Genomic DNA, 14,574 nt, shown 5'->3' with positions numbered 1-14,574 from the left:
CTGCTTGTTTTGTCACGTGGACACCAAGGGCACCACAGCTCTCCTTCAGAGCTCTGTGGTGGCTTCCTTTTCCTCCCATGTGGGGAAAGTGGTATGACCTTCACTATGACACCTTTTGTACAGGACTTAACACCATTTGTGGTCCCAGGTTACTTAGACTGCTATCGCTAAACCATCTCTGTCCTCTGTGTAAATGACAGCAGGAATCCACTGCTCCCTGACTGCAACTGCGTTTAAGATCACACGAGAGCCTCAAATTCACCAGCATCCTCACGTGAGCAGGTCCACGTGACTGCATAGGTTCCCCTTTTCACTGAGCAACAGTAACCACTGAGCTCAGAGAGAACCTTTAACATGGACAGCCTCCTTTCCACGAGCCACAGGTCATCTCTACAGATGCCAAGGCTCTGCCTTCCTCACCACACCTTCATTTCTAGAGACTAACAGCTGTCACCTCACAAGGCCTGGTGTCATAGCCTCCACCTACCTGCCTGTCCTTTCTGACTCATCCCTTCAGTGGGCCCCTTCCCACTTCTCACCTGTCACAAGACACTGAGATTTCCCTCTGGTCTCCTGACCCCTCTCCTGTCCCTATTCCCATCTGCATCATTTCCTGTATCCTATAACAGGAGGGGTTGCTTCCACTACAAGTCCTCTGTGACCATCCTCTTCCTCCCCTTTCTATTTCCCTTCCCTCTCTCTTTCCCCCTCCCACCCTCTAGCAAAGCCCCTTGCCACAGTAGCACCAAAAAACAAGGACAGTGTCATGATGGCTCCTCTAGTGACTTGGTTACTGCACTAGAGCAGCCCCTGCGAGCCAGGAGAGACCCAGAGTAAGAACACTGGCATCTAGAACAGAGCCAAGCCCCTTGCTTCAGGCCTTGTGGCTTCATAGGAACTCAGTTCAAGTGACATGCCAGAGGAAGCCCTTTGATGCTATATATCCTATATCACCTCTCTCTGGGGGGCTCCTTCTCTGAGAATGGTTCCTGGTCTAGCCCTCAAAGATAATGGGGGTGGAGGGGTGTTCCAAAACAAAACAGAAACCACATCAAAGCCTAGGCTGGGCATGGTGGCACACATCTGTAATCCTAGTATCACAGGGGAGGCGGAGGCAGAAAGATTGTGAGTTTGAGGCCAGCCTGGACCACACAGTGAAGACCTGTCTCAAAAACACAAACACAGCAGACTTTAGAGCATCCAAGTGCCCGGCACTCACATCAGTCACACAGTCTCCAGGAAGCCTCATCACCAAGTCTGCTGGGAGCCTGTGCCAGCTGCTGTTACCCCAGTCTCTTCCTGTGTTGGTGACATCACTCTGCCCTTAAAAGTACCATCTTTGTAGCACCCTGAATACAGCCTGCTCAAGGCCACCTTGCCTTGCCTATGGGAACACCTTACACTGGGCTCAGGGCTCCTGCATTATGATTTTCCAGATTTGCATTACAGCCAAAAAAGATGGATAAGTCTACACACACACACACACACACACACACACACACACACACACACACACACACAAAGAGCGAGAGAGAGAGAGAGAGAGAGCAAGAGAGAGCAAAGAGAGAGAGAGAGAGAGAGAGAGAGAGAGAGAGAGAGAGAGAGAGAGTGAGTCTGTGCTGCTGAACCTAGGGATGCCTAATCTCCCTATCAGGTGTATCTAACTGTAGCTTGCAGCCTGTACCCCACCTGTACCCTAGGATCGTGAATATGGCTTAACACAAAACTGTAAATTTACTTAAAACATGGAGGTTCTTTCTTTCAATTTGTTGTAACTCAGTCACACTATTCTCAAACATGAATGGCAATGCTGTATTGTGACAACAAACAGCTGAACAGGCCTGATGTCAACAGCTCTCCATTTCCTGTTCCTCTAGACTTGTCTGCTCTGCATGCCCTTAGTTCATCACCATCACAGATCCACACACCTCAGCTCGTGTTTGCCTCTGAGCCCTTCTTCGGAAGACAAATGTGGTTTTGTTCTCCCACCCCTCCCATGGCTGCCTTCAATGAGTTTTCCTTGGCAAGACTCCTAGTTTCCAGGAACTGACATGCTGTATGGTGTACAGAGTGGGCCTGGCTAGGTAACACCAGGGTTGAATGGGCCTTTCCCCTTTGCAGCTCCCTAGGTTCTGTCTGCAGCACAGAAATAGATTACACAAAATATACAATATACCCTCTCGATCTTAATGCAAGGTAAGGAGATTAAAATGCAAACAAACATTTATTTGTGTGCACACACATTGTGTGTGTGTGTGTGTGTGTATAAGTCAAAGGACAGCTTAGGGGAATCGATTCTCTCCTCCCACTATGGTACTGAAATTAGGCTGGCGGTCTTGGTGACAAGTATCTTTATCTGCTGAGCCATCTCCCTGGCCCTTGGAAGGTAGGTTTAATGTTCCAGTCTTTTAAATGAGGGAAGCAAGGATCGAAAGCGCCAGCTAGGAAGCCAGCTGAAGGTCCTGCCATAGACTCCTGGGGGCTGCTCCTCATGTGCTTAGGGCTGGAGCTGAGTTGAAGAAGGCCCTTCTGGAGCCCCTTTCATGCCACTCTTGATGGGGTCAGGAATTGGCTGCTGTAGATGACTCTGGGTCAGAGACAGACTCAGGGGCATGTGACCCAGCCGTAGAGTTAAGACAAGAACCTAGGTCTCCTGGCCCATGGCACAATATGACTTCCAGAGTAGCTGCCTTGGGACTTGATTCCCCAAGCCAGGAAGTTCTGTCGCTGAGCCACTCACAGGCCTCCCAAGCAGGCAGCAAACCCGGGTCCCTTTCCAACTTGAATAAAGTAAACTGAGGTGTGTGACACAAAGTTTACTGGGACCTGTCTGCAAGGAAGAACTAGTCCAGGAACCTTTTGTGTTGTCTGAGCGGAGGAGCCCAGGCTCTGTGAGGTGTTGCTGTGAGGTCTCCCCATGTATAGTGGAGAACCAACTGCCCATAGCTGATGCTAACCAGGACTCTGTCAGCCTGGGTCTCCCTCATTTTTCTCCTCCTTTAGCAGGCACAGTCCATGTTAAAAATGAGAGGTTGCTTTCTTGTCACAAAAGTTCTAGTCAGGCCATCCAAAGCCCACCTTCCTCTGCTGGCACCCAGGGATTCCAGTCTGGAGGCTGAGATCTGCCAGCTCTTGAGTATGACATTGGCCACAGGGTCTCCTGTTCCAGGCCCGATTCTAAACACTGCATACATCATATACAACCTCTGAGTGCCCTTACTCCCAGCATGATCTTGACATGAAACGGAACATGGAAGCTGGACCTAAGGGGCCTGCCAATCAGAGGTCCCTCAGACACTACTGTACCCACACCTGTGCTTCCTCATAAAGGTGTGGGTTTCTACAGAACCAAGCAGAGAGCAAGCAGGCATTCCATCCCATACTCTTGTTAGCCTTGAATCTTCCATGTAATAATAGCAATCGAAATTGCTCTATGGGCAAAGAAAGAAAAAGCAATTTAACATCTGATGTGTATTTTGTTTTTTACTGACTCCAAAACTCACCCCTGAATAAATCCATCTAAATTGATAACAGAATCATCATTTAATTTTGCGTATGCATAAAGTATATATCTGAAGTAAAAGCTGGAGATTAAAACCAATTCGTTAAGAGCAGAAAACATACATTGAGCAGAATGCATTCCTATGAGGGGACCCAACTGCAACCTCTAAAATCCTACACCTGTGTTCGGAACACCAATGGTTGACCACACTCTCCATGGCTTCCAGACTGAGGCTTGGTGTCCTGCAGCTCTGGGGAATGCAGGAGCTAGCCAGACCCCATGAAGCCATTGGCATAGCCACAGTCAAAATTAATCACAAGGTTTAATACAGGCCAGGGGGTGTTTGCTAACGGCGTAAAAAGAGCTGTTTCTAATCAAGGCGTGCTAAGTGAAGAAGTTAACTGCCTCTGTGTCTGTTGGGTCAACAGGGTTAAAGAATCCTGATTCCCTCAAGGGACGGACACTAGAGATAAACACTCATCAAGGTAAATGCAAGTTTCACTCACGGAAGTCTCCAAAAAAGGATTTCGAGCATCAAAACTGGCAGGCGAGAGACTAGGGGGACGCAAGGTTGCGAGGCTGCAAGGCAATGGTTTCCCCTCACCGCCTCAGAACACCCGAAGGCTTCTGCCTGCACACTGGGGCAGTTAGTCGGGATCACCTTAGGACAGGGGCACTCTCAGACCCAGGTGGCCACTCCAGAGAGTCATGCAGTGAGCTAGGGTGACTCGAGGACGAGACCCTATGGATGGCGCTGCAGTTTTGCCTGCACTCCGGGCACCTGAAGGCCCTGGTGTAGTGAGGACCTTAGGTCCACTGGGGAAGAAATGGGGTAAATGTTGGAAGCCGGTAACGACCGTCCCTCCCCGACCCCCTCTCCTTTCCATAAACAGCTGGATTGGATTTCTTTTCCTCTTTATCCCCCAGAGGTTGGTCGACCCCACGCATCTCTAGCCGCAGCCCCCTTTCCAAAACTCGCCATGCGCGAAGCCACTGCTCAGCGTACGCGGGCGGGGTGCGGGGGGGGGAGGGGTTCCCCGGGGCTCCCTGCGATCCCCACGCCGCAAGTGAGTGACATCAGAGGCTCCCGTGAACCGGTCCTGCCGCAAAGCCCGGCGAGGGGCGTGCGTGCGTGCGTGCGTGCGAGGGGAGCCCGGCCTCACGAAGCCGGCCGGTGGCACTAACCCTTCTTAAATTTATTCAGGCAGCCGGAGCTGCAGAAGGAGCGCACGGAGGCCGTCTCCCAGCAGCCGCGTCCCTTCATCCCCGCGGCCCGCGGCCTCCGAGCGGCTGGGCGCTACATGGTGCCGGGCCGGGGAGCGCAGCTCGGAGGGCCGCAGGGCGGAGGCGGCGGTGGCGGTGGCGGTGGCGGGCGCTCGTGGGTCCCGGCGTCGTGTCGCACGGAGCACCAGGCCGCCCTGAGCGCGGTCCCTTAACCCCGTCGGCGCCGAGCGAGCCAAGCGGCCTCCCCGCCTCCTCGCCCGGAGCCTGCGCCGCCGCAGGCGAGCGACCCCGCGAGCTCCAGGGCGCGGGGTGTGGGGCGGGCTTCCCGCGGCCACGTCACGTGGGCACGCGAAAATCCGAGCGAAGGTGCCGCCCCCTGCAGCAGCAGGCTTGGAGCTGCTGCATTTAAAAGGAAGGGTGCCCTTGAGAAACCGGGGCACGTGGGAAATGGGGTGGCCCGGGGCCTGACGGTGATTCCAGGAAATTGAGGTCACCGCCGAGACCCGGTCACCTAACCCCGCTTCCACAGCTGGGGCATCTGTGTCTGGCCACCTGCAGCTACCTGGCCACCTTCTGGGAGGAAGGCAACAGGCGGGGCCCCAGGGACTTCAGCTCCTTTAGACACTTCTGCCACAGGACCTCAGGCATCTGGGGACATCTGCCACTGCCCAGACCTCTATGAATACAAACGCCCCGCCCCGTAGAAACCCTTCTTTCAGCCCTCTCCGAATCAGCAGCACCTTCCCAGTTGCTCAGCTGAGAAAGTTCAGAGCCATGTTAGACAGGTCTTAAAGACCTCTGGGCCCCATATCCTGAGCACTGTGCCCATTGAACACACGCAAGATTCCACTGTTCTCCCTCACCCCACTGTCTCCCGACCACAGAATCTTAGAAAGCATCCCAGAAAATCTCTGTTTCTACTCTGGCCGCTCCCAGTCCACACTCAGGCCACACAACTGCTCAAAGGGTCCAGTTCAACGACAGACTAAAGATCCCCACAGATGAACCCACATGACAATTTACTGACAGAGCCCCAGTCTTCCTCAGCTTCCTCAGTAGCAGGACTGCAGTGTCCCCCAGCCTAAGTTTACTGGCAATTTTTGTAGTATTTATGTGTGCAGGAAATTAATCCAATGTGGGGTTATTTAGCCACATGCTCTGAGTATCGTGGAAGTTGGAAGAATCTGACAAAAAGCAGTGTCCCTGTCCTGAGCCAGGAAGGGCAAAGCAAGAATACAACCCTGTGTGTCTTCTCACACAGCCATTCCTGGCGTTCCTGCCCATGTCCTACCATCACTGTCTAACTACCCCAACTTAAAGTCACTCTGAAATTGAAGTAGTAAAGAAAATAACCTCAAAGCCCTGGGAGAGCACATGCACACACATGTGCCCACAAGCATCCATGCATTTGCACATATATGAATAGATGAATTGGTGTGCGTGTGTACACACACACAGTGCCACCTTTCTACATAATTATTTTACAAAGTAAGCCACATCAAAACATTATCAGGTACTGCACATCTAGAATGGTTAGAGTCCAGCCTGGAAGAACAGGTAGCTTGATGTTAGGTGAAGGTTCACAGGTGACCAAACTGCAAGGTCAAGGAACCCAGGATCACACTTCCACTCACCATCAGGACACTGCTAACCAGGCTCTGATTCTACCAGGTTCCTGCATTGCTCAGGCTAGTGCATATACACACACTAAAATTCATGTACACATATTGGTATGTGCACCTGTGCATGTGTGTGTGTGTGTTCATGCATGTGGACAATATCCAATGTCCATCCCAGTGCCAAGGGAAGAGAAAACAAGAAACTAAAGGAAAGATTCTAGGGTGCAACCTGGCAGTAGAGTGAGAACCACAGACATGTCCCCACCCTGCAGCCCAGTGTGAGGAATAAGATGTTTCAAGCAGGAGAGGAAGAAGCAAGACACTCTGTGCCTGGCACCACTGTTGTAAAAACAGAAGCAACCTAAGAGCCCACCTGCAGAGGAATGTCAGGGCTATCAGCTTTCTGGATGCCACAGAGTCATCTAGACTTACACAGGCAATGATAGCACAGATAAAAAAAACAAAAAAACAAAAAAACACAAAACTTATGCTAAAAACCAAAATGCTGGAAGAAAAGGAACTCACGCAACGTGTTTGTATTTGAGTGAAAACTACATTTAGGCAGACCTATTAAAGCTGCAGATTTGAGGGCCAATTTCTTGGACTCTAGGCTTCTTTCTTCTGGATCCAGTGTGCCCTACTGGGACTTTATTCACTTGTCTGTTTCCTGCACAGACTGAACTCCCTGAGGACAGAGACTCTGGCTTTCTCTTATTGTTCCCAGCCTCAGGTGTGACCCAGTACATGGTAGGTACTTACTCATTGGATGAGCACTGGAGTGACTCACTCAGTGATGAGATCAATGACTCGGTTGGTCACTGAAAGTAGCTTAGTCACTTACCAGGGACCACACCTGGCTGAACTAAGCAAAGCACCTCCTACCCCCATCTTCCGCAGCTTTCTACTGCTGTCCCTTCAAGGTTGTGCTTCTGCTGTGCACAGTGCTTCCTTTTTCCTCTGTATCCCTTCCTCACAGCCCAGACGTCCTGTGAAAGCAAGCTCTGTAGCACCACCATCCTGACCTGAGCTGGGACAGCCCTCAAGGCTATAGCCCCTGGGGAACTGTGACTTCCCCCTGAGTCATTAAAAAGGGCTGGGGCCTATGCTCATCCAGGGTGCACTGCACATGCCTGGTCCCTGTGGGGCTACCTTAAGAATGAAGCCTTTACAGAAGCAATGTTCTAAGAATGGCCATACATAGATGCTGACTGTCATTGTCATGAATGAACAAACGACTTTGTGCCAAAGCCAAAGAATTAATTCAAAAGCAATTTATGAGAATGGGTTGCTAGGCAATTAAAATAAATGTCTAAAGGGAAACGCTTCGATTTGTCATTGATTATGCTGAAAATTACATATTATGGGAAAGAATGTACTATTCAAATCTGTTTGATGTGAAGGACAGTGCCTGGGCCGCTTCTGTCCCATGTGCCCTGTACTTTTTGAACAGTAGAAGAGTTAGACCCCCACCTCTGGGGGCTGAGCCTGGTGGGCAGCAATGGGTGGCCTGGCCTGGAAGCCAGGTCTCCTAAGTACAAGGAAGCACAGTTGGGGTTAGTGCCACCAACCAGTTCCAAGGACACTAGTACATGGGCAGCCTCCATTCAATGCTCCTGCTGATTACTAACAGGAATCTTATGCTTGCTGGAGCCTAAATATTCCTTTTATTGATAAGTCCCTGAAGACTGTCATTTGTTTAGTCTTCAATCAGTTTTTTTTTACTTAAAGTGACAACAAATAAAAATGAAAATATAAATCTATTACAGAATATCCCCCTTGGTGGATCATTAAAGCAACACAAATTAACAGCCTTGATAAGCTCTTTTAAGTATATTACAATTGTTAGAAATTTATTTAGTCATTTACAACCTAACAATGTCACCGTTGAGATTCCTGGGAAGCCAGTCTGGGTTGTGGAATTAAACCACCAAGATCCACTTCTCCTGGCACTTTCCAAACCTCTGACTGACAGATCCTCCAACAGAAATTCTTAGTGCCTCAATCACAAGTTTGAGACCAGCCTGGTCTACAAAGAGTTCCAGGCCAGTCAAGGTTACATAGTGAGACCTTGCCTAGAAAAAAGCAACATGGAGAAAAATACTGAAAAGTATATAACAAAAGACATACAAACTAAAATGAGTGACTCTACAACAGCATAAACTCCAAATATCCAAAGGATACCATGGCAACAGAAATGATCAGCAAGCTCAGAATGCACGATTGGTTAAGAAACAGACCAAGGCCTACCCAGTCTCAAAGACAACAGGGGAAATGCAAAACAGAAAGAAGAAATGCCTTTTTGTTCATTGTTTATTCAGTTATCAGTAAGAAGAATGCCAAGGAAGCTGTTGGGAGATAAACCTTCTTGCTCATGTGTGAGTGTGTGTGAGTGATTGAGTGAGTGAGTTTGTGTGTGTGTGTGTGGGGGGGTGTGTTTCATGCCACAGTGCTTCTGTGGAGGACAAAGATTACCCTTCAGGAATCAGTTCTCCCCTTCCAATGTGTGGGCCCTGAGGACCAAACTCAGGCCATTAGGCCCAGAAGCAGGCACCCCACCTGCGGAGCCATTCTGCGAGTCCTCTGTCTTCTTTTTTGAGGCAGGGTCTCTCACTGAACTTGAAGCTCCATCAGCTAGACTGGATAGCCAGCATCACTAAGTACCTGCCTGTTTCCACCCCTACTCCCAGCATTGGGGTTACAGACGTGCACCAGCCCTCATGCCCAGCCTTTATGAAGGCACTAGGGATTAAACTCGGGGCTTTGTGCTTACACAGTAAGCACTTGATCTGCTGAACCATGTCCCCGGGCCCTTTTTGTATTCTGTCTGGCCAGCAATCTGGGGGTGCCAGCTGATATCTATCATGTGCACCCTGTCACCCAACAATTTCACTTCTTGGAAGCTGTGCTAAGTAAAGGCACACACCACAGCACTCTCTGGAATAGAAATAGAATGTAAATAATCTTCATTAGCCATCAAGAGGGAAGCTAACAAAATTATGATAGCCTGTGAAATTCTACACCATTGTTTTAAAGTGATATTGATCTATTTGAATCGGCACATGGGGATCTTCCAAATATACTGGGGCCAGAGAAAAAGCAAGGAGTGGTTTACTCTAATCTCACAGGTGCACATGGAGGCACATGGAGGAGGGGGCATCTGTCCTCCACTTGGGGAACATTTTGCAGACGGCACCACTGTAACAAATTGTGTGGCTCTCTTGGCTCTCATCACCAATGGAGGGAGGTGATGAGAGATGACTAAATTTTGCACCATGTGTCTTAGGATCATTTAAAAATTCCACAGTGTTATGTTTCTTATGTACATGTTATCCTCACAAACAACCATGGGGACAGATGCGCCACACAGGTACCACCACACTGAGACCTGTGGTTGGGAACAGAAGAAACCAGGGGTCACAGCAGAGGAGCCACCACATCAGTGCACACGGACCAACCTGGCAGGCAGCAATCAGAGAGGGACTGGATCACTTGGCGCATGCATGGCACAATCCCCATGAACCGGAGGAGCAGAGCCACCCATGGTGATGGGCCCTGCAAAGAAGTGATACAACTGCAGCCAGGTGTGGTCAGGTGCCTGTCATCCAACCAGACTGGAGGCCTCAACCCACCCTCAGCTTCCAGGCTACTGGTGGCAGCTCATGGCCACAGACAGCAGTAATGGCCCAGAGTGTGGCTTGGGTTTGAGGAAGGGACATCCATGGGGGTGTCTAGCCATCCCTTGCACTCACCTCCCAGGCCTGCTCTGAACCATGTGGTCAAAGAGGTGGCAGAACCAGCAAGAGGGTCTAATAGAAAGGTGAAGAGAGAAGACCTTGGGAAAGGCAAACCATGACAGGTGTACCCCTGCTCAGTCATTGAGTCTGACAGCCTTGCTGGAAACCTAGGTCTCTCCTGTCATGTCAACCACGCCCTTATGAAACCTCACCTTCCTGGTGCTTTTGCCACATACTACCTTCCAACCTCCTTGTCTCCCACTGCCAGGCAGTGAGCAACTGTCCATACTCTTTCCACTCTGTGGGACAATATCTATGCCCATGGCACACACGCCTTTCTGTGCTAGTGTCCCATCAGCAGTGCAAGTACCGTCTTCCCTCTGAGCTCCAGAGCCACCCGCACACCCTCTGCTCTGCCCCCAACCCAGCAGAGCCCAGCATCTCTCCTCTGTTTCCTCAGGGCCACTGTGGTTTGAATAAGAATGGCCCCCATAGGCTCAGATGTTTGAAATGGTTGGTCCCCAATTGGTGGAACTGTTTGGGAAGGATTAGGAGGTGTGGCCTTGTTGGAGGGGGTGTGTCACTGGGGATGAGCCCACCCCAGACCCAGTCTCTCTTACCTATTACCTTCTATGGATTAGGATGTAAGTAAGCTCTCAGCTACTGCTCTAGTGCCAAGCCTTCCTGCTTATTGCCGTGTTCTCCACCATGACAGTCATGGACTCACCCTCTGAAACTGCAAGCAAGCTCCTAGTTAGATGCTCCCTGGGTCATGGTGTCTCTTCACAGTGATAGAACAGTAACTAAGACACCACCTTTCCCTCACCGACAGTTCTATTTGTCCCCAGGCACCGGCTGCATTTGCAAATCCACCTGGATCAGCTGCACTCTCCCGCTCACTTCCGTCCTCTGGGTTATCACGGGGCAATCTATTAAAATATCACTTCTCCCTGCTGCTTCCCTGCCATGGCCCTTGATGCCAACAGTACCAAGTTTAACTTCCCACCCTTTTGTAGATTCAACCTACAGGCGCTATCAGCGCTCCGCACTGCCTCTGCTCACCTGGTGATCTCTCTCTGTCCCCAGGAGCTTCAGTGGTGGCAGGAAGGTTCTCAACTGACTCAGGAGGATCTGATGGGGAATCTGTCCCCCAGCAAAATGGCCAGTATTTTGAGGACCTGGGAAGGTTATAACTCACTTGATTTGAGCCAGAGCTGCCAAAATCTGGGAGGTGAAGACCACATAAATTCATCCTCTGGATGCAAGAAATCCAAAATCAGGTGTTAGTATGGCTATGCTCCCCTCAAATGCTTGAGAGGTGGATTCCTTGCTTCTTTTAGTTTCTGGTGGCCTCATTTAAGTCCTTGGCTTGTGACGCCATTCTAACCCTGCCTTGCTTCCGTGTCCTTATATGGTGTTCTTATGTACATATGCATTCATGCGTGTGTGCATGTTTATGTGTCTGTAGGTGTGTATATGCCTGTGTGTGTCCTTGTAGGGTGTTCTCCTGTGTGTGCACATGTGTGCATGCATGTGCAGGTATGTCCTTGTATACTCTCCTTGTATGTGTGTTCATGAATGTGCCTGTGTGTGTGTGTGTGTCCCCGTCCCTATATGGTTTCTCATGTGTGTACATCTATGTATACATGTACCTGCATTTGTACATGTGTGCACATTTGTGTGTGTGTGTGTGTGTGTGTATTTCTGTCAAACTGCAATGGGGACCTGAATGAATTTGCCATAAAGATTACATCTGCAGAGATCTTTTCCTAAATAAGGTCACACTCACAAGTAGAGGGCATTAGGACATAATGTAGTCCACAGGACTCTGGCATTACTAGTGTCTAATATTGCACTTGATACACAGAAAGAATCTAGTTCCCATGAATGGCCACCGAAGCAAGAGTAATGAGATCTAAGCAGGGAGAAAAGTGGCTTGCAGAAGGCAGTTGGACCTGGAGGAGCAGAAATGGTACAGCCACATTTAAACCCTGTCTGGGAATGGAGAGCTAGGTGTACTGGAGGCTCTATTCTTTGCAGTGTGGGTTCCAGAGTTGGCCTGCAGGAAGGTCCTTCCCAGCCAGGCTAAGGCCCCTTTCCTCTTCCCAGAGGCAGGAGCCAGCAGGGAGAGGCGCTTCAGGAGAGCATGACAAGAGCAGAATCTGTCCCTGAAACATTGCACACAAGGCAAGTGTCAGAGGAGTCCCACATGGGAAGGTGGCCAGGTGCAAAAATGTCAACCTTGATGAGGAACTGAAGCAGGGCTATGACAGCATGGCCTGAGGGAATGGGTGCAATCCAAAGAAAACAGGGCCTGGCTGCAGGCAGGAGGAGGAAGGAACGAGGCTCACAAGAGGAGATGGGTGCTAGGGTTCAGGGACACACACAGAAGATGAGGCCTGGTACCTGAAAATGCAGCCCAGGGAATGGACCAAGTCTAAAAGGGAGGTGTGTGGTTTAACATAAACACCACATAATTAAGAAAGCAGGCTCATCAGTATGTCTGTTAAGTAGCCAGGTTGTATATGCAAAGGAGCTAAATGAGATCCACTAGGTAAATAATTCATTCATCATGTCTTTTTAGGTGAATACCTGGCTCTTGGGAGCAGGTAGAGTTAGATAAAGGGAGTTAGAAACAACTGAATGACCTTTACACGACCTCATCACCCCTGGAACAAAATTCAACACTCACTGCAGATGGGTTCCCGGGCTGGGAGCCAGCAGAGGAAGTTGTCTGATTCCAGAGCATCTATGTAGAGGTTCCACACAGGTCCTTAGACTTAAGGGAGCTTCTCTTACAGAGCTACCAGCATCACCCAGGTTTGAATGCCCAGTAGGAGAGGCTTCTATCAAAAGAGTAGGATAAGAACCTTGGCAGGAGACTGTCTGCCTGCCCACTTGTTACCCAGCAGGGACACTGTTACCACTGAGTGAGGAGAGAAGTGAATTATACACCTGGAGATGGGGTGTGACTTTGGTGTGCTGTTCCTCTTTTGGGACCATGAGTTTGTGTGCAGCTCTCTCATTATGCTGGAGAGGCAAGTGTGAAAGTTAGACCTTGGACATCTGTGACCAGGCCACTCCATCTCTTCCTTTGCATAATAAAGATGGCAATGGTTCTCCATTCCCAGATAGTTTATAACCGAGTTGCTTTCAGAATGCCTGGCACCCAGCTGCTATTGCCTTGGGGACAGGCAGGACATCAGCAAGATAGGAAGACACACATTGCTGGGAGGAGATAAAGTGAGAAGAGGCCAGGAAGCCCAGATGCAGGCTGAAGCCCTTCCTAGGGGTTGTTTCTTTGAGCAGAGTGCTTGGGCTTTGGGCACCAAAGCTCTGTTCCTCCTGGAGGGAGCACTTGCTTTATCTTTTTACCCAGGCTCCATTGCCGGCTAGCCAACATTCCCGGATGACAGCCGACTCAAGGGCAGTTCCCACCTTGGGAATATCTTCCAGCTTGGACTGGTCTATCCTGATCTTTCCATGACCCTCACAAATTTGAAAATAAACAAATTTAACTGAACACACTTTAGTCCCTCTAATACTGATGGAGACAAACTAGGAAGAGACACTAAGAATAGTATTAAACACCTGTGTGCCAAGCTGGTGCTGTGACTTCACACTCAGGTCAACATTGCTTTCTCCACTTTATAAACCATGCATTGGATGCACAGAAGGGCAACCCAAGGTCAACCACTTTTGCCAAAATCAAGCTGGTTCAGTTACTAAGCATTCATTACCCCTTGTTAGCTTTCGCTGGATTTTGAGGAATCCAGCAGGAAGATTCAGCTCGTATTCCCCATACACTTTGTCTAACTGTGTAGTGTGTCCATTATATAAACAAAAAAAAGTATTTGCAAAACAGGAATGTGAACTGGGTCTAGAACTATGTGTATCACTAAGTATCAGCTATAGGATTTAGTAACCCTCAAGTAGTTCGGTTACAGAGGAGATACGAGCCTGCTTCAATTATTAAGGAGGTTTTGAGTTGTTCAGAGTATGGGTAAAAATAGGTAGCCTGATTACATTACAGAAACACAGCATGCTAAAAATATACACACACCCCTCAACTTGATACTAACTGTGGAAAACTTTTTGTCCATGAAGGTAAAATTTCAAAGCAAACGGCAGCAAAGTTTAAGTATACTGTTTTCCTAAACAACAAAAAGCCCACTGCTTAGCTGGCCTACTAGTATATTTTCTGGATTCATTTTATGAAACATGTCAGCAAGGACATCAGAGTACAGTCATGAGTCAGCCATCCTTCCAAAGAATCATTCTTTAAAGGGGTTCATTCACACAGTCAAAATACAAGCTAGTGGAAAAAAATACTCTGAGGGAGAAAGAAGTGATAAGAAAAATGTATGTGGAGAACATATATTATCCTTCCTCCTTCAGGACCTTTTCTCTCTATAAAACACCAGTGACAGGCAAATGGTACCTAGGTACCCAGCAGTCTGCTTTCAGCAAGCAGTGCTACATTCTTGGCATGCAT

The 14,574-nt window shown here is 49.2% G+C and overlaps 1 protein-coding gene across 3 annotated transcripts in view; it reads right to left on the bottom strand.

Moving 5' to 3' along the window:
* The window catches only part of Osbp2 (oxysterol binding protein 2), a 144,645-nt gene that overhangs the window by 49,766 nt on the left and 80,305 nt on the right, over window positions 1–14,574 (bottom strand). The window contains exon 1 of one of the 3 annotated variants that reach the window (XM_035452726.1): window positions 4,688–4,766. The exons of the other annotated variants lie outside the window; for them this stretch is intronic. Within the exon in view, the coding sequence (XP_035308617.1) occupies window positions 4,688–4,766 (79 nt within the window). Of the gene's footprint in view, window positions 1–4,687; window positions 4,767–14,574 lie in introns of those variants that run through there. 3 annotated transcript variants of the gene reach the window in all.

The sequence above is a fragment of the Cricetulus griseus genome (genome assembly GCF_003668045.3).
Source record: "Cricetulus griseus strain 17A/GY chromosome 1 unlocalized genomic scaffold, alternate assembly CriGri-PICRH-1.0 chr1_1, whole genome shotgun sequence".
Taxonomy (NCBI): Eukaryota; Metazoa; Chordata; class Mammalia; order Rodentia; family Cricetidae; genus Cricetulus; species Cricetulus griseus.
Note: the sequence above shows the minus strand (reverse complement) of the source record. Positions and strands in the feature narration are given on the sequence as shown.